General features: G+C 38.6%; 1 protein-coding gene across 1 annotated transcript; it reads right to left on the reverse strand.

Annotated features, from left to right (window-relative positions):
* Positions 1-1,291: 1,291 nt before the first annotated feature.
* LOC132783700 (uncharacterized) lies at positions 1,292-17,764 on the reverse strand. The gene is given in 5 exon segments (XM_060789044.1): positions 1,292-2,697; positions 2,699-3,271; positions 3,313-3,488; positions 13,443-14,431; positions 17,158-17,764. Coding segments are annotated over 4 exon segments (2,124 nt in total). The 5' UTR covers positions 14,259-14,431; positions 17,158-17,764; the 3' UTR covers positions 1,292-2,138.
* Between the last annotated feature and the right edge of the window lie 3,042 nt (positions 17,765-20,806).

Consider the following 20,806-nt stretch of genomic DNA (forward strand, 5'->3'; position numbering starts at 1 on the left):
GGAATTTTTGATTCTCATCAATGTTAAGCGGTGAAATTTTTCAAGTGTTGGATTTCTAGATGACATGTTAATTTGTTGAACTCAATTGATAGAGTTGGGCTTAGCAAACTTGTAGAACTTAGTTCTTTTTTAAGTGTGCAAAGATATAGCAAGGCTTATGAATACATTTCAGATAGTTTTTCGAAGTTTTGATTTAAAATTTCTTCAGCCAAAAAGTAATAGATTGTTCCTTTGGCTAAAACTATGACTGTACTTCTTCATTGCATGTAAATAATTTTATTGAAAATATTGACCTCTCACCTCAATTCACATAAAATGCGACTAGGTCATGGCTAATTCACATTCTGTGTTTATTTCAATGTTGTGCAAAATGTAATAAAAACTCGATTGTAAAACTCAATTGTCAGACAAATAGGTACACATTTATTTACGTTTTAGCATTTTTTTTTTGTTTTTTGTGTTTTTTGTTTTGTTTTGTTTGTTGTAGTTCTCAAACACACGAACAAATAGAATTTCGTTTGCTTTCATTTTTCATTTTTGTTTTTTGTTTTCTTTTTTGTTGGACAACCAAATTTGTTTTACAGCTGGACCTCTTCTGTCATTTGAATATTCCACAGTTTGAACATAAAATTTGTTGATTTTTGTTTTTGTATTTTGTTGTTTCTTTATTTTTTTGACTTTTTGTTTACCTTTGGGACATTTTGTCGACTATGCTAAAAAAACACGCACACACAAACACAAATTGTAGCAGCAGCAAAAGCAGCTCTACCACATTTCATTATCATTATCATCGTTATTATCATTATTCATATGATCATTATAATAATATTTATTATAATCATCTTTCTCTCTCCTACGGTTTCGCTTTTGTTTTTGTTTTTGCTTTGCTTACTCTTATATGACTAATTTACCAATTTCGCTCTCAGTGTGTATAAATTAATTTAATGTTTTTTTTTCATCTTTGTGTGTGTTTGCGTGGTGTTTATACTACTATACTATACAATATATATATATATGTATATGTTTTTCGGCATTTTGTTGTTTTTTGCTCTGATTTGCTTTGCATAAAAAAATAAAACTACTTAAAAATTATGCAAAAATAATTATGACCTAAAAAAAAGAACCACATGCACGCAAAAAATTTACAATTTTTGTTTCGTTTTCTTTCTTTTTTTGCTAATTATAAATTATAGTTTATATATTTTGTTTTGTTTTGTTTTGTTTACAAACTAGTGACGACATATATTTATAGATATATGTATATATATATATTTATACAATTTTAGTTTGATGTTTTAAAAAGTATAGTTTAGTTTTTAGTTGGTTTCAGTTACTGTATCGATTGGTGTTGTTGTTGTGTGTTTGTTTGTTTTAGTTGACGACCAGACTTAAATGACTACGAAAACATTGCTGTTTCAAAATAAGGTACAATGATATTGTATATATATATAGTTTGACATATAAAAAACATACAATAGTTATCTACACATACACGCATAGTATTTTATTTATTTAGTTTCATTTCATTTCATTTTCTTTTCTTACTTTTGAGTAGGCGTTTTTTGTCTTTCGTGTTTTGATTTTTGATTTCCCTTTTTTTGTTCTCATTTTGCCTTTTTTTTTAATTGAAGCGACCAAGAAGCAGACGTAGAACTCTTCTTTACTTCCCTGTAAAGTACTTTTTAACTAATTTAACTATGTTTAGGTTGTATTGTTGCTATTTTTTGTTGTATGTGGTTGTTGTTGCTGTATTTTATGAACTAATACTGAGATTCTGTTCAGCTTTATTGATGTGTCTCAGGCCCCTTCCCCCGCATCTCTACTTAATATTGAAGGTTGTTAAGTATTTAATTCTTTGATTGCTGTTTTGGTTAGTGAACTGTATGTTTGTGTGACCCTCCTTCCCTCCTCTTCATCTAAGTAACTTTGCCCCTGCACCCCAAGAAATGGACTAAAAGTAAATTGTACTGATTTGCTTTTGCTTTCGTTTTCTTTTTCTATAATGGAATTTCGTTGCGTCTAGTTGTGTTTGCCATGTGCCAGGCGAGCGTTAAACCCGCTGCTCGCTGTGCCGTCATCCCCACCTCTTCCTGCTTTAGATCCACGCCCACTCTTGGCCACTTCTTGAGGCGCCACTGTCACTTGGGCTGAATACGCGCAGTGCGCTCCAACTCATTGAATTGCCCAAAGTAGAGAACCTCACTGATCAGCTTCTCGGCAATGATGCGCTGTGTGCGATCCATCGTTCGCAGCTTCATCGACACATTCGATCCCACAAAATCGCAATCGTCACGACCCAAACTCTCCGCATACAATGCAGCCGCAGCCTGGACCGCTGAGCTGGCATCCTGAGCGGAGACGCTGCTCTTGATGTGGCCGGGACTCGCTGCGGATTCGGTTGCCTCATCGTTGTCCGCCTCGCCATCCTCGGACATGCTTTCCCTCGACCCCATCAGCGAGCTCATCAACAGCTGACCGGCATTTGAGCTCAGTTTGCGCATATTCAGCGGCATATTCGCAGCAGCCGCCGCTAGTTGAGCGCTAGTGCTGCGCGGGGGGAGGACAAAGCCACCGAAATTCACCTGTGCCTTGGCCTGGGCCACACGCAAATCCTGCGCCATGTCCAGCTGCAGACTGCGACTCTCCTCGCCCGCCGAACTGTACGAACGCTGCGAGTCCAGCGGCAACGGAGGCGGACCCGCTTGTTGTCCCGCCCCCCGCTCCCGCTCCTGCTGCGGATGTGCCATGGAAATAATCCACCAACTCCTGCTTAATGTCCAGCTCATCGGCATGATGTCCATGGGGTGCATGATGATGATGCGGCAGCTGTTCATGCGCTTGCCTCGGAGTTGCAGCCCGAGCGGACACAGGACTTGTTTGCAGCAGATGCGAATGCAGATGATGATGCGGATGGGGATGCGAATGCGGATGCTGCTGTTGCTTGTGCGCCTCGTGCATATTCGTTGTTGGTGTTGTCCTGCCGCCATTGGGATTCGCATTCGTATTGGGTATGGGACTCGAGCCGCCTTCGCTGTGTGATCCTCCCGCAGCAGCTGCTGTCGGAACTGACACCGTTTCTCCGCCTGGTTCAACGGCCATGCCCACGTCTAAGCTGCCGCCTCCAGGGGCTGCAAGTCCCGACGGCGTGCGTCGCTCCACTTTGGCAGCCAATTGTCCGAGTGCTGCAGCTGTTGCTTCGTCCCTGTTGTTGTTGTCCTCGTTGTCCGAGGTATCGATCGTCTTGTGCGGACTTGGCTGAAACTCGCTGCTGCTGCTTCCCCCCCTCCTCCACCGCCTCCTCCTGGATAAGGCGTCGCTGCTCCGCCTCCTCCTCCTCCGTAGGATAATGGCACCCGCAGTTGCTGCTGCTGCTGCTGGGAGCTGGACACGCCCCCTGCGCTGCCTATGGGCGGCGAATATTGGCCCGCCGTATTCCAGTTGTCCAGCGTTTGTCCGCTCGCTATCAGCATGGGTATGTTGAGGGCCATCTACCGGAAAAGAGTGTAAGAAAGAGATTAGAAAAGAGCAAACGTGAAGCAAAGAGCGCGATAAAGAGAACTCTTCGGAGTGATAAGGAAACTTGGCTTTATTGTCGTTTTGGCTTTGGGGTAAAACACACACACACACACACAAGTGAGCAAAGTTCGTTGATAGCTGTACTCATCATGAAACGCACGATTCAGCATTATGACGCCTTTTATACCCGCTTCCACTTTTGAAGGTAAAAGGGTATGACAAGTTTGTGGCAGCGGGAAATATTTGTAAAAGACACAGAAACAACACCCAACTAATAGTTTACACAAATTACGAATACGTCACATTGTCAATTGTGATTTAATTCAATAATTTATGAAATAAATTTATATGTATATGGGAAATTCCCTGACGGAATTTGTCGAGTGAGCGACAGTGGAAAAAACATAAACTACATAAACAATTTTAAAAATAAATAAAGATTATTAAGATTGAGTTTGAGAACTTTTTCATTCATTCATTTTAAGTTTTTTGTTTGCTACCAAATTCATTCAATTTTGCCATTAGCTTAAAACAGAAAAATAATTCCCAAATTTTTCTAAACTCTCTATGCTAATCAAAGCTATAAAACTAAAAAAAAAACTGTTGGTATATGTTTTTTTTCACATTAGATAGTGTCTTACGCGACTTTTTCGCCAGAGAATTACCCTTATATTGACCTAACTACATTGCAAATTATCGCCAATCATCACGAGTGCAAAAGAATCCAAAATTAGATTAACTTTTTGGCGTTTAAATTATTGCTACAATGTGAATTCGATATTGATCTAGAACAGCTGATGCAATATAGCAATAGTTGTCATCAGAATGAACTTTTAGTTATCAGATAGATAGAGCAACAACTCTCAACTAATATAACTTTAACATAACTTCTTATGTTGATCACGCGTATCAAGTCGTTATAAGAAGAATTATTCAAATTTTTGTTCGATATATGTATGAAATAATAGAAATTATTTCAGAAATTTATCACTTAATAAACTATAGCGAAAATATTGGTCTATAATACATATAAATGTATTGAAGAGCTTGGTTTATATTAGAGACGCAAATCTTTGTTCTTCACATAATTCTTTTGAATATTTTCTTAAATTTTCTCCCTAAATTAACCTATATAACATAAACCTATGAAAACAACGATTAGTAGTTACGTCCTTACACAATGTCATATTTAACAGCTCTGTTAAACAAAAATTCTTAACATACGACTGTAATGTTAATGTGACCGTCGAAAACTCTTGTTAACAGACTAATAACATTAACATTGCAGAAGAATGTTAAGAAGTGTTTCTTAACAGAATCTGTCAATATTGAATTTTCAAGCATGTATCTCAAAGTTGAGCTATCTTACTTGTCTGTAACTACAAACTCCCCCTTCTCCCAACAGTTTCCTTCTCTCTCTCTCTCTCTTTCTAACTGTCCTATCTCGAGTATCCGCTATGATCGGTATCCATTCACACTTGACAGTATCTCATCCAAACGAACAGACGTCTTCAAAATGGCAATTAACCATTAAAAACCAGGTAAAATAATCAACAGCCATCACACATAAGTGGAGTTGTCGTTGTTTTATAGTCTCGCACTCTTTCGCGTTCTCTTTCTTATCGAAGCCTCCATATAAAGAGTCACCCTGACACAATCAGAAGAGCTAACGCAAAATTCACCAGCTCACAATGAGCCAGCCCAAAGAGAACTTAAGTACAATTCCATAAATTTATCAACTTTCTAGAATATGTACAGAAATGAATCTGCACAAAAATGCCAAGTTAAATATATGTTTCAATTAGATTGCTATCAACCAATGAAAACAGAGGTCAAAAAAAGTCGTTTAAGCTTTAAGGAAACTTTAAACTTTCGACTTCATTTAATTGGTTGTTCTTTGGGAAAACCAAGTATCATCTAATAATCATGCTATGTCAAAATGCAATAAAAGAAAAAAACATTCCAAAATGAAGAATAAAATCATGACTCAAGGGGAAAGTTTTAGAGATGTATTAGATTGGTCATTTTCGAAATAAGATTGTTTTCAGCAAATAATAAGATGATAAAAATTGGCACGAATTTATCTGGAATCAATAATGCAAAAGTGGAAGTAATCTCAAATCATAAAAAAAAAAATTAAAACAAATAATAATAAAATAAAATAAAAAAATATATTGAATGTCAAAAAATTAAAATAATATAAATTAAAACAAAAAATTATAATTTGGAATATAAAGGGAAAAACAATCTGACCATCCGTAATTTTTTATACATCATTTAAATATATCAATTAATCAAAAATTCAACAGAAAAAAAACAACGTCATAAACAATCTCTCTTCAAATAGTAATTATGATTCAAAATAAGCTAAAACATTTTCCTGCATGCAAACTCCATTGCTAAAACGCATGCGGCAACCATGAGCGCAAGATGGCGCCAGTAGTACCGTTTATGGATAATGCAACGCGCACTTGTGCTGAATTTTGCAGGTTAAGGAAAGCGCATGACGAATATAAATACAATCTGCAGTTATTTACATAAATATTGTATATACACATGTACTTTATCGCCTCTAACGAAAAATAAATTCAAAAATATTATCATAGATATTTTTATAACAATGCAAACAAGATACATACAAACACACATACATATGTATGCGAAGTATGCCTATTAAAATTCTTGAGCCGGTCAATCGCTTCGCTTTTGTTATTGTTATTGATTTTGACTTGGGCGCGCACATGCATATTTATAATCATCATACCTAAATTTAATAAACAAATTTGACAAAAATGCCCGTTAATTCACATCACTCACACACAGACACACCGTTCGTGTTCGACTTTTTTTTGTTGTTGTGCATGCCGAACAAATGGCAAACACACGAGCACGAACGATCAAAACAAATTAGCAAAACCTCACTCACACTCTCACAATTACACTCCCTCAGACGCAAACACACACACATGTGCACTGTTTATTGAGCATGCGCAAAGTACTGAGCTAAAGAGTCGCGCAAACAGAGTGTGGAGAGTCCGAGTCTACAAGTGTTGGGAAAGATCAAATGTTATATTTAAACATATTTAGTACAGTTTTGGTTGTTGCTGTTGTTATTGTTGGTGCTCCAGCTGTTGTTGCGATTCTCTGATGCAAATTTGATGGCGCAGCGAAATCTTCGCCACTTTCGTTATAATGCATAATATGTGCAGTTGCTATAGACAATACGACAGAAACAAAAAACAAATAATATTCGATATATTATTGTGATTATTTGCACGACGCGACGACGACGACAACGCAAAACATATTGTCGAAAAAATGATAGCACAGCACAACAACGCAGTAAGTCGTCTGAGCAGAGCAGCGACAGCAACAGCAGCAGCAGCGGCTAACTGACAGCATGCCGTCACTGTTTTGAGAGAAACAGCAACCGCACAAACAAAATACACACGCACACATGCTCACACATTTTGGAGAGTAGCCTGCCTGCGAGAGAGAGCGTCGCATTCGTGCAAAACAAAATAGCAGAAGAGAGCGCGGCACCGTTCAATGGTTCAAAGATTATAATTTCAAATTTCTTATTGGACTTGTGTGTGAAAAGTGTCAGTGTCATCAAAACATTACCTACAAGGCAAACGCAACGCAAAAAGAGAGATGGCAGCAAGCAGCGCAGTAGCCCATAAATATTAACAACCTACGACAATATGTTAATGCGCGCTGCTGCTCATCATCACGATCGACGCAAGCTCGTTCGCTCGGTCGCTCTCTCTCTCGCTTGCTCTCACATGACCGAGGCGAGTTCGTCGTTCGGCATGGCGCCTAGAACTTTCCACAATTCACAAAAACAACTGTCGAATGCTATTTGCTGTCTCTGCTGTTGTTGTTGTTGTTGCTGTTGTCGGTTGCTGTTTTTAAATTTGCCTCCGCGTTTGGTTTGTTATTGTTATTGCTGCAGCTGCTTTTGCTGTGTTGTTTACGCATTTAGAGTAAGAGCGTGTTTGTATGTGCGTGTCGGTGTTATTATTTTGGTAGAGCTAATAAAAAACACATGTACACACACACACACACATAAACACACACACACACACTAAGCATGCAGGTTTGTCTGTCTACACTAACAAACGTACCCAATGAGCCTCTTGCGATGAAATCACGCAAACACGAACTGTCTAACAAAGTCTATGTTGTGGCGACTATTTTAAAACTATCACAATATTAAGTATCGTTTACGCAAATTTCGTTCACTGGGTATTTATGAACATACATACATAATAAGTACGTGCATAAAGCAAAACAGCATTCGTTGTTGCTGTCGCTGTCACACTCTCACTCAGCCCAAGCTGACTGTTTCATGCTCCACATTATTCACTCTCTCTCCCACTCTCTCTTTACTTTTGCATGCACGCGTGTGTGTGGGTTAGTGTGTGTGCAAGTAAAAAATGTAAACAAACTGATTATCATCCAATCCAATGAATAAACAACCAAGTGTGGCCCCATAGAATTGGCTCAACACGCAGATACCCTGCAATCACTGCAATCTCTTTTCGCTCTCTCCAAGTGATTACAGGGCATAAATTCTCTCATACACAGACACACACACACACAGTTTTCCCCACACCACTTGCATTTTATTTATACTCTCCACGACTGTCGCGAGTTCTTCTCACGCAAGTGTTCAAGAAGTGTTGCGTTATTTTAGTTGAGCACACACTAAAGCACACACTTAAATTGATTGACTAACTAATGAAACTGCAGAAAACCGCAGCGAGTTAATTGACCCCAAAATTTGCGGATCAATTCACATGTGCATAAAACTCAAAACATCTTCATTTTTCTCTACATTTTATATTTCATTTGGCAATATTTATTTTTGATTTTAAAAATAACTTTGATATTTATTGATGTTTAAATGGTTGCGAATTTGAGTGTGCGAAAATAGCCTTCAGTTTTGCTGAAATATTGCGTATACGCATAGTAGGTCAAGTATTGGTTTGTTTTTTTTTCACAAAAAAATTGCTGCAAGAGAAAATAATTTATTTATTTATGTTTTTTCCTAAATGTTTTGCATCATATTAGTTTCATGTTAAACTTTTATTGGTTTTACTTTTTTTAAACATGAAAAAAACTATTTGTTTTTTAAATGCTTCAAAGCATATTAGTTTAAAGTTAAACCATTATTTGTTTTAGGTTTACAATATGTTATTTTTAATTGAATGCCATTTCATTGCAGTATCATATGAAGTTTCAGGAGTATCTTATAGACGAGCACTCTCAACTGCAGTTTACTGACTTGTTTTGCGCTTCACTACTAGCTGGGGAAGTACCCGAAATTTGAAATGAACTTGTTTTGAACAGTTGTAGCCCACTTATTATATGGTATGGAAAATAACTTTTTCCGTCTGTTTTGCGTATTTTCTACAATTAAATTATGTGCATAAAAATAACACTAGTTTGTTATTGATTTAATTAATTGTATAATGCAAATGTGAGTGTGTGGAGTGCTCAACTTAATTATTCATTTGGTCCTCGTAAAATTCACATCTTTTCAAATGCATTCATATCCTGTTTTGCTTTTCACACACACACACCTCCCATAACGAAAATAGTTCAAATTCTTGCATAACTTTTGAAAACAGCTCACGCTCTTCTTTCTGCTTCTTCTTCCTGCTGTTCGTTTTGCTTCACCATGTGCAACTTTACACCACGCCCCACTCCCAACTCCCCACGCCTCACACTCTCCACTCCCCACTCTCCACACAATCCCATCAGCGAAGTCGAGCTTCCAGCCAAGCTGGCAACACTGCGCGCACAGCTAAACAACTTTGCAATGAATGAGTAAACAAAAACAAACGTCGACTTCGACGTCGCTGTCGCTGTTGCTGTCGCCGTCGCTGCCTCTGCTGTCGGCTGCAGTCGCCTGCATTATTTGCTGCTACTTTGACTGCTGCTGCTGCTTATTTCCCTTGCACTTTTCGTTCCCACCTCGCTTCGCTTCGCCTCGCCGCAGGGGAGCCAGAGTCAGAGTCAAGCATTTTATAAAAGCGCATGCGAGAGAAAACAAAACCACGCGAATTACAAACACAGCAACTACAACAACGATAACAGCCACAGCAGCAAAAATAACAACAACAGTTGCTACTGCTCCAACTGCAACAACAATAGGAAACGCATTTTATAAACACAAACAAACTGAAAGGAGTTGGAAGGGGGGCTGGAATATGAAATGAGTGTAAGCGGGACGGGCAGAGAAACAGAAACAGAAAACAGCGCACACAACAGAGGGACAGGGCAAAGCAGAGCAACGGTATTAAAACGCAGTCAACGCGTGTGGCGGCGGCGACGACGACGCCAACGTCGCTGTCGCTGCCTGGCCTAACCACAACATTGCGGGACGCAAGCGAGCGCCAGCGTAAAAACAAGCAAGGCAGGCAGACTTTATTGTTGTTGTTTGCTGTCTTGGAGAAAATGCCGCAGCAAAACAATTGTAAAATATGAGCAAAAATACAATACACATACACACGTGTTTACACACTCGCACTCACACACAACAATATGGGGAGGAGAAGGCGTGAGCGTGGGCGTCGTCGACGCCGCTGCCTGCACACGCAAATAATAATGACGCAAAAACAAAAACACGAGACCAAGGAGAAAAACAGCAAAAAGTGCAAGCAAATAAAGTGCGAGAGGTGGAACGATGAGGAGGGGGAGTAAAGGGGAAGTACTGCAAAAGGTAAATGGAATTTCAACTTGGCAAAATAGTAAAATGTTCGATGCCACAACAAGAAGAAGCAGAAGACAACCTGACCGAACTTGCACAAACAAGTCGTACGCATCGCCCACATTTCCCTTTTCCCCCCAACCAACCACCCTACGTCTGCCACCTACTCATAACGAAGTGTTATATTATAATATTTATTTTGTGAAAACAAAAGAAGAGCAAATGAATACAGCAACAACAAACTGCTGCTTGCCATTTTGTTTTGATAAGTCTGACAAACAGTCAGAGCATCAACAACAACAACAATGGCACAGAACAAGTGGAAACTACAGTGCCAAAGTAAAAACAAAAGCAAACAACAACAGCAAGTAAGACAGCTATTGTCGAATACGCACAACTCCGAAATACCCGCTACGAATTTTTGGAGAATTATTGTGACCAAAGTGTAGCAAATTAAGGTGACATTATGGCTTATCACAAACATTTTCAATATAAAATTATATTTCAATAATGTCTATAATAATCTTTATCATCTGTATCTACTTTATGCTCGACTCAAACTACCCTTTTACCCGGGTATAGCAACGAAAACATACGCCAAACGAATCACACAATCACTAGACACACGCAGACACACACACACTCACAAAAGCAGGAGGGACGATGAGTGTGGGGTAGGGAGGAAGTGGGAGTCAGGGAGGTTGAGTTAGATGAGGCCACTGGGCAACCACATTACAGCAACAACGCTGGCAAGTGCTACGCGCATTTCGCCGTGCAAAACAAACATTTCATCACACACAAAAACAGAGCATGTGAGCGAACAAGAGACAACGACGACAGCGACAACGACAACGAAATATCAGACAGCGCTCTCTCGCTCTCGCAAAGCTTTGCTCGTTTGTCTGGCGCGACAAAGCAAATACATAAAACAACACAAAACAACACAAGAAAAAAACCAACTCGCCACACACTTGCATATTTACATATGCACACACGTACATACAAACAAGCTCAAGTAACTCAGGCCAATGCCTCACGCATACAACGACGGAATTCTAAGAAAAATTTATGCGTAAAAATTTTAATTCTGTTTTGATCGTCGTCGCAAAACAAAAACAACAGACACATGAAGCATGAGTAGTCTCCGCACTCACTCTCTCTCTCTGTCTCTCTTTCGAGGCGACTGCCGATTGCATGCACGACTGTGATGGCGAAAATGCTGTTCGTTTAGCTCGCTCGCACAATCGGCAACACAAAAACAGCAAGTCACTTGCGCACATGGCGGTCCGTTTGGCGCTCTCTCACTTGTCGCTCACTTGCTCTCTACACATCTCTCTCAATTTCAAACACAGTTAACTTAACGGCGTTTGATTCTTCCAAGTGTGTGTGCGTGTTAAAAAATCAAAGTTCTGATTGATAGGATTTAACACCTGTCCGATTTCTGAGAAATAGTTTATTACATTAAATACACGCGCTCTGCTTGGCATTACCAAGTGTAAAATGTGTAATAAAGTATGTACGTCATCAAGACTGCTTAAATATGCACATTCATACAGTTTGTTTTATTTTATATTTATGACATTCACAAACGCACTTATCAAAATGCTATCAAAAACCCTTTTCGCTTTGCAATTAGTTGATGAAATCGTATTGGCGATTTCCTCATTCAACAAATTATAACAAGTACACTACTACAACTACAATTAAAAGCATGCGCTGAACTGCTTGCCACCACAAGTGTAAACAATGCAAGCAGTGCATTTTGCTGCTGTCTTTAACACTAACAGCAATATAACCAAATTTACTTTTCTTGCATTAAAGAAATGTGTTTTTTTTTTGCTAATTTACAAAATGCAACATTTTTTTGTAAATCTGTTACTTTAGCTGTATATTTGTATTTAATTTTACAAAAATTCCCATGAAATATTCAAGAGTTAAAACTCTTTATAGAAAGTCTTAGTCACAAATTAAATCTTGTAAACTTCTTTTACTATCATCAAGTACAAATATGTTTTTCTGTACTTCTTCGTTTTTGTATTTTTCTTCATGCTCATCAATCATTAAAAAGCGATCAATGTGTTCAAGTTCTTAGAATCCTTCTAGAAAGAGTTGAATTAACATTTATCTATCGAATTGTGTAGAATTTTCTGTGATATCTTATCTGAATGAGAAATCAAAAAACGTCGACAGCTGCAGCAGTTAGAAAAGGAATCTGAGAGTCATTTAGACATAAGTGTGCTTAAAGATATTATTCGGTGACCTGGTCAAAAAAGGGCTATAAAAATAAACCAATGTTATCTTGATATATGGAAGTGTATAAAACTTAAAAAATTTTGCGGTACTTGACATGAAAAATAAATGTCATTTTAAGTACATCCAAGTTGATAACTTTTCTAATTAAATGATTTTTTCTGTTGCTAATCGAAGATAATATTTGGTGACCTTGTCAAAAAGAAATTGAATAACATATGTACTGTAATATTTGCAAGTTACTTGTATTCATTTCATTTGAAAATATACATATCTTAAGCAACAAAAACATAATTATTATTTTTAAGACCGAAAAGTTCTTAAATCAAGATTTGCAAAACTTTAAATCAAGATTTTATTCTTAAAAAAAACTTTAAAATTTTACATAAAAATTCAGTTGATTTCAGTTTGTTTTAACCGAAAAATCTTATTTCAAGATTATTAATTTTGGAAGATCGAAAATCTTAAATCAAGATTTGCAATATTCTTTACAATCATCTTAAAATGCAAATTTTGCATAAAAATCTTGATTAAAATTTGTTTCAACCCAAAAATCTTTTTTCAAGATTGTTTTTTTTTTTAGATCGAATATCTTAAATCAAGATTTTTTTCCATATAGATTTGTTTTCTCTCTGTGTACCTTATATGATTTTAACTTTAACTATAAATGTATTTATTTTGTACTTTAATGAGTTTGTATTCGGATTGTATTATGAAAATATTATACTTAAATAGTCAATGTTAGGTGTGTAATTTGCAACCCAATTGGTCAGCAAGGGGTTAATAGGTTTGTGTGTGTTCGCTAGTCAAAGCAGTCGTTGACAATCGTCTCTGTTCACGTTGTGTTGTTGTTGTTGTTGTCATACTTGTGTTTGTCAACGTCTTTGTCTTTCTCGCTCTCGCTCTCTCTCTGGCTCTGTGATTACGCATACGTTTTATTTATTCGTCGATTACTCACCGCTCCAAAATATTTGAGCTCTTTGGTCTTGATGCGTCTGTGGTGCTGCGATGCGGGCGTTGTTCCTCCAGTTGTACTCAAACCAGGACCTCCTCCTCCCCCTCCTCCACCTGCGATGCCACCTGGGGCGCCACCGTTCGCTGCCGCTGCAATCGTGCTGCTCTCGTAGGCAGCGGCGGCAACGGCAGCAGCGGCAAGGCCATTGAGACCATTGTGGCTGACCGATGATGATGTGGCGGATGAGGTGATGGAGGAATTGGCAACGGCACCGCTGTTGGGTAAACCACTCAAACTGCCACCGCCGGCTTCCATGAAGTCGAAGCGCTTGAACGCATACCACTTGGACGGATTGGGCTGAATGCCCTGATAGATTTTCACAAACATTTTGTGCTTCTCGCGTCTGTATTGCGTCAGCAGGACATTCATTTTGCGTTCCACTTCCGCTTTGCTGCAGCCAAAACGATCCGCGATCTCGGACCAAGCGCGAAAACGACACAATTTATCCTTGTACTTGGGATCGGCACGATTCCAGAGCTCTGTGTGGCAGCGATACTGTTCAATGAGCTCCAACGCATCATCATTAGTCCATTCCATGTTTTTCGGTGAACTGTCGCCTCCTCCCCCTCCACTTCCGCTTCCCCCTCCGCTGCCGGACGTCGCCGCCGCCGCTGCCTGGCTGGAGGAATAACTGGGCAGTGGAATAATGTGTTGATGATGTGGCTCCTGATGATACGGATGATGATGATGATGACGATGATGATGATGTTGACTGGCTGCTGCGGCTGCGGCTACAACGTTCTCTGTATTGTAGTTCATTGGCTAATTAACTCTTAACTTTTGCTTTCTCTAACTTTTCTTGTCTCTTGCTCTCTCAGTGTTTCTTTACTATTTCTTAGTTTTATTTCTTGTTTTTGTAGATTTCAAGGAATGTCCTGCGAAATGCATTCAATCAGCATCTTTTCATTTGATCCTTGGTAATTTACGCTGCACTGTAAGTAGAAAATAATAAATATGCATATTAGTTAATTATATTACCTCATTTATTTACTAAAAAGATTCGCAAGTTAATTTTATTATCTCATATTATTTAAAATTTCCTACTCTCTGCTCTCTGAGACTTGCTAATTGCTTTACGTGTTTGATTTGGCATATCTGTGATAAATACGATTGTTTGGATTTCCCAATTTCAATTCAAGATTACAAACTGTTTAGTGTTATAAATCAACCAACTGACATTTATTGAGCGTTCATTTTTTTTCCTTATTTCCCCAACTATTTGGGGTAAAAGTTTATCAACACGAACTTTTGAACTGAGCAAACTTTTGTTGTGCATAGAAACAAACCACAAAAAAATTATGTGTTTCTTAGCGTGTTTTATAAAACCATATCTCTTAATAGGTAAATTGCCAATTATCATGGAAATTTCCCACAAACATTGCGTCAAATTCAAGAAACTTTCAGTATTCAAAGTTCAAGTTTAGTATTAAGCAATAATTAAAAATAAAAGATTTAAAATTGTGATTCGCATGTGTGTCAAACATATTTACTTTCCTTAAAGTGCTAAACTTAGTCTCAACAAATAAAAAAAGAGAAAAAAACGCTTGATCAGAGTGACAAGCACATTTTTTGATGTGGACAAAAGACGTTGACTTTAGTTTCTATGCACAAATGTTGTTGGTCTACTTAATGTATTTCTCTATTTTACATTACACCTTTTACTTTATGCTTTGCCAAGCGAAATAGATGAGACCTCGAGCACTTGTTAATTAAAATTAAGCCAAACTACTCAACACAATTAAATTGAAGTTATTCTCGCAAGCTCTATCTAAATTATCAAGATTAGAAATATGTGCTTTTAAATTTCACAATAATTTTATTAGTTAAATAAGGAAATTAGTCACGAATGTTCTGCGATAAAGATTTCACATGAAATGGAAATGTTTAAATAAACAATTAATTGAATTACAAAAAAAAAAATAATCTATTTTTAAATTGAATAAATAAGGGAATTACCCATAAAGGTTAATAAATGAAATATGCTAAAACATTAAGTATTGCTTTTGTGTGCAAATAAATCAATAAGAAAAATAAAAATAAATAAAAATAAAAATAAATGAATAAAGAAAATAAAAGAAACCTCTTTTATTTCTAACAAAGGAAATATGAAAAATAAAATCCAAAGTTAAAGTTTTTAAATGAAACATTTATACAAAAATTTGTAATTTGCTTTATCGTTAAAGGAAACATGTAAAACGAAGTGAACAAATGTTTGAGGCAACTCGAATGCTGATTATCGCGCATACGTAGCGTTGGCCAACGAACGCAGCGAACCTGTCGGAAAATGTGCGCGTTTTGCAAATGACGAGGCGCTTTTCTTTTGGCATTAAATTCACTTTGAATATTCACCGAGCTTACTACACAGACGCTCTAAGAAAAAGACGCGTGTGTGTGTGTGTGTGACAAAATGTCACAAGTCACACACAGTCACAAGTCGCAGCAAGCAGCAAGCAGGGGAGAAATGCTAACAACATCCATCGATAACAAAACACACACAGTGCGCCATTCACAATAGACGGAAGCTATTTCGCACACTCACACGCATACACACACGCGCACAGTGTGATTCACTAATACACACACACACACTCGCACGGAGAGAGCCAGGGACACGTGCGCACTCATTCGCACTCGAAACTGCGCGACAAGCTTCAATACCGCAAGCAAGCATGTGTGTGTGTGTGTGACGTACGCATTGGGCATCTCGCTTTTACATCAATCTTTGTCGCCCGATTTGCTTCCTGGTCAAAGTGTCTATGGATGAGTTTGTGCTTTACATATATTTTATATGTGTAACATGTTCATTTCTACAACGTTTGGCACATATTGCAATTATTAAACTTTTTTGTTCGTTTTGGTTTTAGTTGTTTCTTTGTTTAGAGCATTTTGCGCAGAAAGCAAAAATGTTGCTGCGCAATCAGCTGGATGAATCACAACGGTAAACAAAATCACACACACACAAACACAGGCTGGATTTTTCTTGCGTTTTCATGTTTAATTAGTTTAACTTGAAATTTGTTTCTAGTTATTTTTAGCTTTTAATTTTTTTGTTATGCTTGAAATGCGTTCAATATGTTTGCATAATAATAAATTAGAAATTGTTTATGTGGCCTGATCAATTTATTGTTGTTTGTAGCACAGTTTTGTGCGATTTACTGGGAATTTTGCGGTCACGTTGTTTTTGTTGTTTTCTTCTTTTTTTAGTTGTGGGTTTTTCACAAAAAATCATTTGCATGTGGATGGATTTCTTGATAAAAATAAAAAGCTTGCTGGGCTTTTTTTTATAGATCACAAACTTGTTTGAATTACGGTGTAAACTAAAGTTACTCATATCAATTAGATTGAAATTTTTTAATCACACATTTAAATTGAATTACTTTGTATTTGGTTTTGGTTTTTAATGAAATTTATATATATGTTTTCTTTAATTTAATCTTTTGGCTTTGTTTTTTATTTTTATTTTTGATAGCCTTCTATTGCTGTTATTTTCGAAACGCAAAAAGTAAACATAAAAAATCAGATCAGAAACTTAAAAATAAATTTCAAGGCGCGTAAAAAAAACGCAAACGCACAATTAGCAAGACAGAGAGAGAGACAGAACGAGATAGAGAGCGAGAGAGATGAGTAGTGAAATATATTGTTTTTAAATAACTCATACTTTTTTGTTCGCTTTCGTTGTTTTTACAGCATTTAATTCACATTTCTTGTATTCCACATTCGAAATATGACGATGATGATGTTGATAATTATTATTATTGAAGCCGTTTTCGTTTCTCCTTGTACATGATGTTTGTGTTTGAATTTTGTATTTGTATTTGTATTTGTTTTTCCTTTATTTGTTTAGCAAACACAACAACAACAGTAGGCTGCTGCTGTTTATCGCATCTTCACTTCGCACTCCACCCCGCGCACACTAAACACTCACACACGCACGCACACACACGGATACACTTGCTTTTTGCCAGAACAAACGAAACGAACGAAATGAAGCGAACTCAACTTTCTTCTGCGCGCCCAAAAAATATTTTCGTACGCGTTGCGTTGCGTTGCTTTGCTTTGCGATGCGCTCTCGAACAACGTCTGCTAACGTCTGTGCGTCGCCTTTTCCCGACAAACACTGACAAACTTATTGAAATCGATTTGTAACGAACCCACAAAACGACGCGCGTCGCCAGCACAGCGACTGAGACTCAACTGAGACGTAGACGTAGACGGAGACAGAGACAGTGACTGCGACGCGTCGCAAGGCGAGGCGACGACGCTTCGTTGGCCGGGCTGCGTATTGAAATGAAATTTCTCGTTGGACGTTTGAATGAAATGAGCACAACGCACCAACACATCTACACATGCACACAGGCAGCGCTGCGCTGTTTGCGGCGCTGTTGACGTCAGCGACGGCAGAGCAGCCACGTTCGGTAAACAGTTGTTTCGTGGAAAAACAAGCCGAACATCATAATGAAGTTGCTGTTGTGAAATTGTACGGCGCTTTGTCATGCTTAAAACACAACAACAACAACAATAACAGCAATAACAACAGCAACACAGCGGACGATCTGAGTACGCGCCAAAACACAAAATCGAGGGCTGCTGCAAACATTTGTGAGTTCGAAAATTTACAATATGTTATGTACAATTATTTATGTGTATAATCTATTAATAAGTTATCCAACATTTTAGCATTAAATATAATAAAATCTGATTTATTTATTTGTACACTATTATATTTCTGGTTTATTTATTTTACATTTAATACTTATAATATATGTAAAAGTAATAGTAATGACAATCATAATAATTATTACGATAAGAATATAAGTAGTAAAAAGAATAAAATAAAACGAAAATACCAATATTTTTCAGATTTGTACTTTTTCACACCAAGGTCGCTTTTCGTATACATTTCGTGCAGCCCTCGCACGAAGGCTAGTTGCTCTTCACCAACACATGCGCAGCGAGTCAAACAAACAAATAAAATGTGAAGCAGAAATGGCAAAAAATTAAACAAACAAGTAGACAGGAGCGGTTCAGGTTTGAATCCAGTTGCTAGGGCAGCGGGTGGCGACGTTGGACGGGGGCCGCTACTGAGGAGTTGAACGAACGCCTGAAGAATAACACACTTCAGAAAAAAAGGCGCTGAGCGCCAAAATAAAACAACAAAACATATGAAACAGAAATATATTTTCTACTACGTCGTAGTAAAATTTTAGAAAGGTTTTTTTTTTTTTTTTGATTGTGTAGAATTTCGCCTCAATATGCCATTTGCTGTAGTTATTTGTTTTTGTTTAGTTTTGTTTGCTCGTTAACTGAGTGGATGGCTGGGCTGAGCAACAGAAGGGGTGTTGGGAGGGGGCGGCATGTGGTGTGGTTAGTGTACGCGAGAGGGGTTGGGGGGAACAGTGCCAGGCAGGTGCTGCGCTGATATCGCCCCATTCAGTTGCTCTTTCGCTCTCACTCACACTCAAGCATGGCGGGCCCCGTTATTCACCGCAGCCCCCCCCCTTCATGCCATTTGCTTGTTTGTTTGTTTTGCGTGCCGTGTTTTATTGTTTATGGTTGTAGTTGTAGTTGTATTTGTAGTTGTTGCTGTTGCTTGGTGCGTAGTTTTTACGTTCGTCATCGTTGGTTTGGTATTTCCGTCTTCAGCTAAAGGCTGACGTTGACTGCTGCGCTGATACACATAGAAACTGGCAAGTGTATGCATGATACACACACACATGCATACGTTTATGTGTATGTGTGTGTTTATGTGTTTGTAGTTCGCCTTGAGCAGCGTCGTCGTCGTCGTCGTCATAGACTTTCTGCAGTTGTTCAATTTTCTGCTATGCAAACAACAATGCATTTGTATGCGTGCGTATAGACACACACAAACATATATGTGTACATATGCATACATGTAGCTGTAATTCTTATTTGCTAGCATTGTGCTATTGCAGCAGCTGTTTTGTTTTTGTAGCCAACAGCGCTGCTCGCGGTTGCTGCTTTTGTTGTTCTTGCTTGCCGTTGTCAAAGTGCATTGCGTTTTCATGCTGTGCGTGGGGGGCGTCGACAATAGTATTGCTGTCTCTGTTCCGCTAGTTGTTTTTGTTGTTTGTTATCTTGCAATCTCTCGTGCGCAAACTCTCACGTGTCGCTAGACGGAATCAAATTGCTTGCTCACTGCCTTGTCTAATGCACAGTGGCCTTAGCTTAGTCATTCGATATGGAAATTGCAATTCAGCATGAACTAGTTATACTGCTTTTGAGAAATTCCAATCAGAGTGACCCACTGTGCGCAGTATGAAATGCTAATTAAGACTCCTTTTTGGCTGTCTCTATGGGCAAGTAATCAAATAAGTTTTATGAAGGGATGAAGGATGGTCAGTAGGCTAAGCCCTTTAATGTTTGAACTCATGAGGCATGTACGCTGCTGCTGCTGACGTCGCCGTCGACGCCACGAGCAAACACTTGTTTGCACAGTGAGCTCAAACACGAAGTGCGGCCGAGCAAAAGAGAGAGAGGGAGAGAGCATTTACAACTAGGAAGCGTCGCTAACGGCACAGGCAGCGATGGCTGCTGCGACGCCAGCAGCGCAGTCGATGCTTGTTTACAATGTTTGTGCGTGGGTCGCCGGCGTATGCCGCTGACATGTATAAAAATTAAGACGTACGCGGCACCGAGACCTGACCCGAGCAACATAGTCCAACAAGCCGATCAAATCCGAAGTGAGACGAGCCGAGTCAAACAGCCGCCCACATACAGAGGCACACACAAACACAACGCGGGCAGCGACGTTGACGGTGACGTTGGCGCAGCTGAAGGTCATTATGCCGACGTCGTTGCTGCTTCTCTTGAGCTTTCTGCGCTGCTTGTTTTTTTTTTATTGTTGGACTTCGGCTATGGAATTGTGTAAACACCACCGGCAGCGACGGCGACGACGACGACGACAGCAACGGCAATGACAGCAACAAAAACAAAGGCAACGCTGGCATTCCGAGTAAACAAAGTTTTTTTTCTTTCTTCTTTTATTTTACGCCAGCCCCTAGTAGAGACAATGCAAGAAAGTTGAGTCGTGTAAGAAGGAGAGAGAAGATGTCGGTGGTACAATGTCGCAGCAGCAGGACAGAGGAAGACGACAGCGACAAAAGGCAACGGCAGACGAGAGCAGAGCTAATGAAGATGAGCCTGCTGTGTTGTTGTAGTTGTTGTTTTTGTTGCGTTGTTATTGTTGTTTACTTTTGGCCGCTGGTAGCTTTTGTTGCTCGGCTACAAAAATATGCAAAAACAACAACAAGAGAAACGGGAACGCGCAAAAAAATAAGCAAGGCAGT

Source organism: Drosophila nasuta, chromosome 2L, assembly GCF_023558535.2.
Source record: "Drosophila nasuta strain 15112-1781.00 chromosome 2L, ASM2355853v1, whole genome shotgun sequence".
NCBI lineage: Eukaryota > Metazoa > Arthropoda > Insecta > Diptera > Drosophilidae > Drosophila > Drosophila nasuta.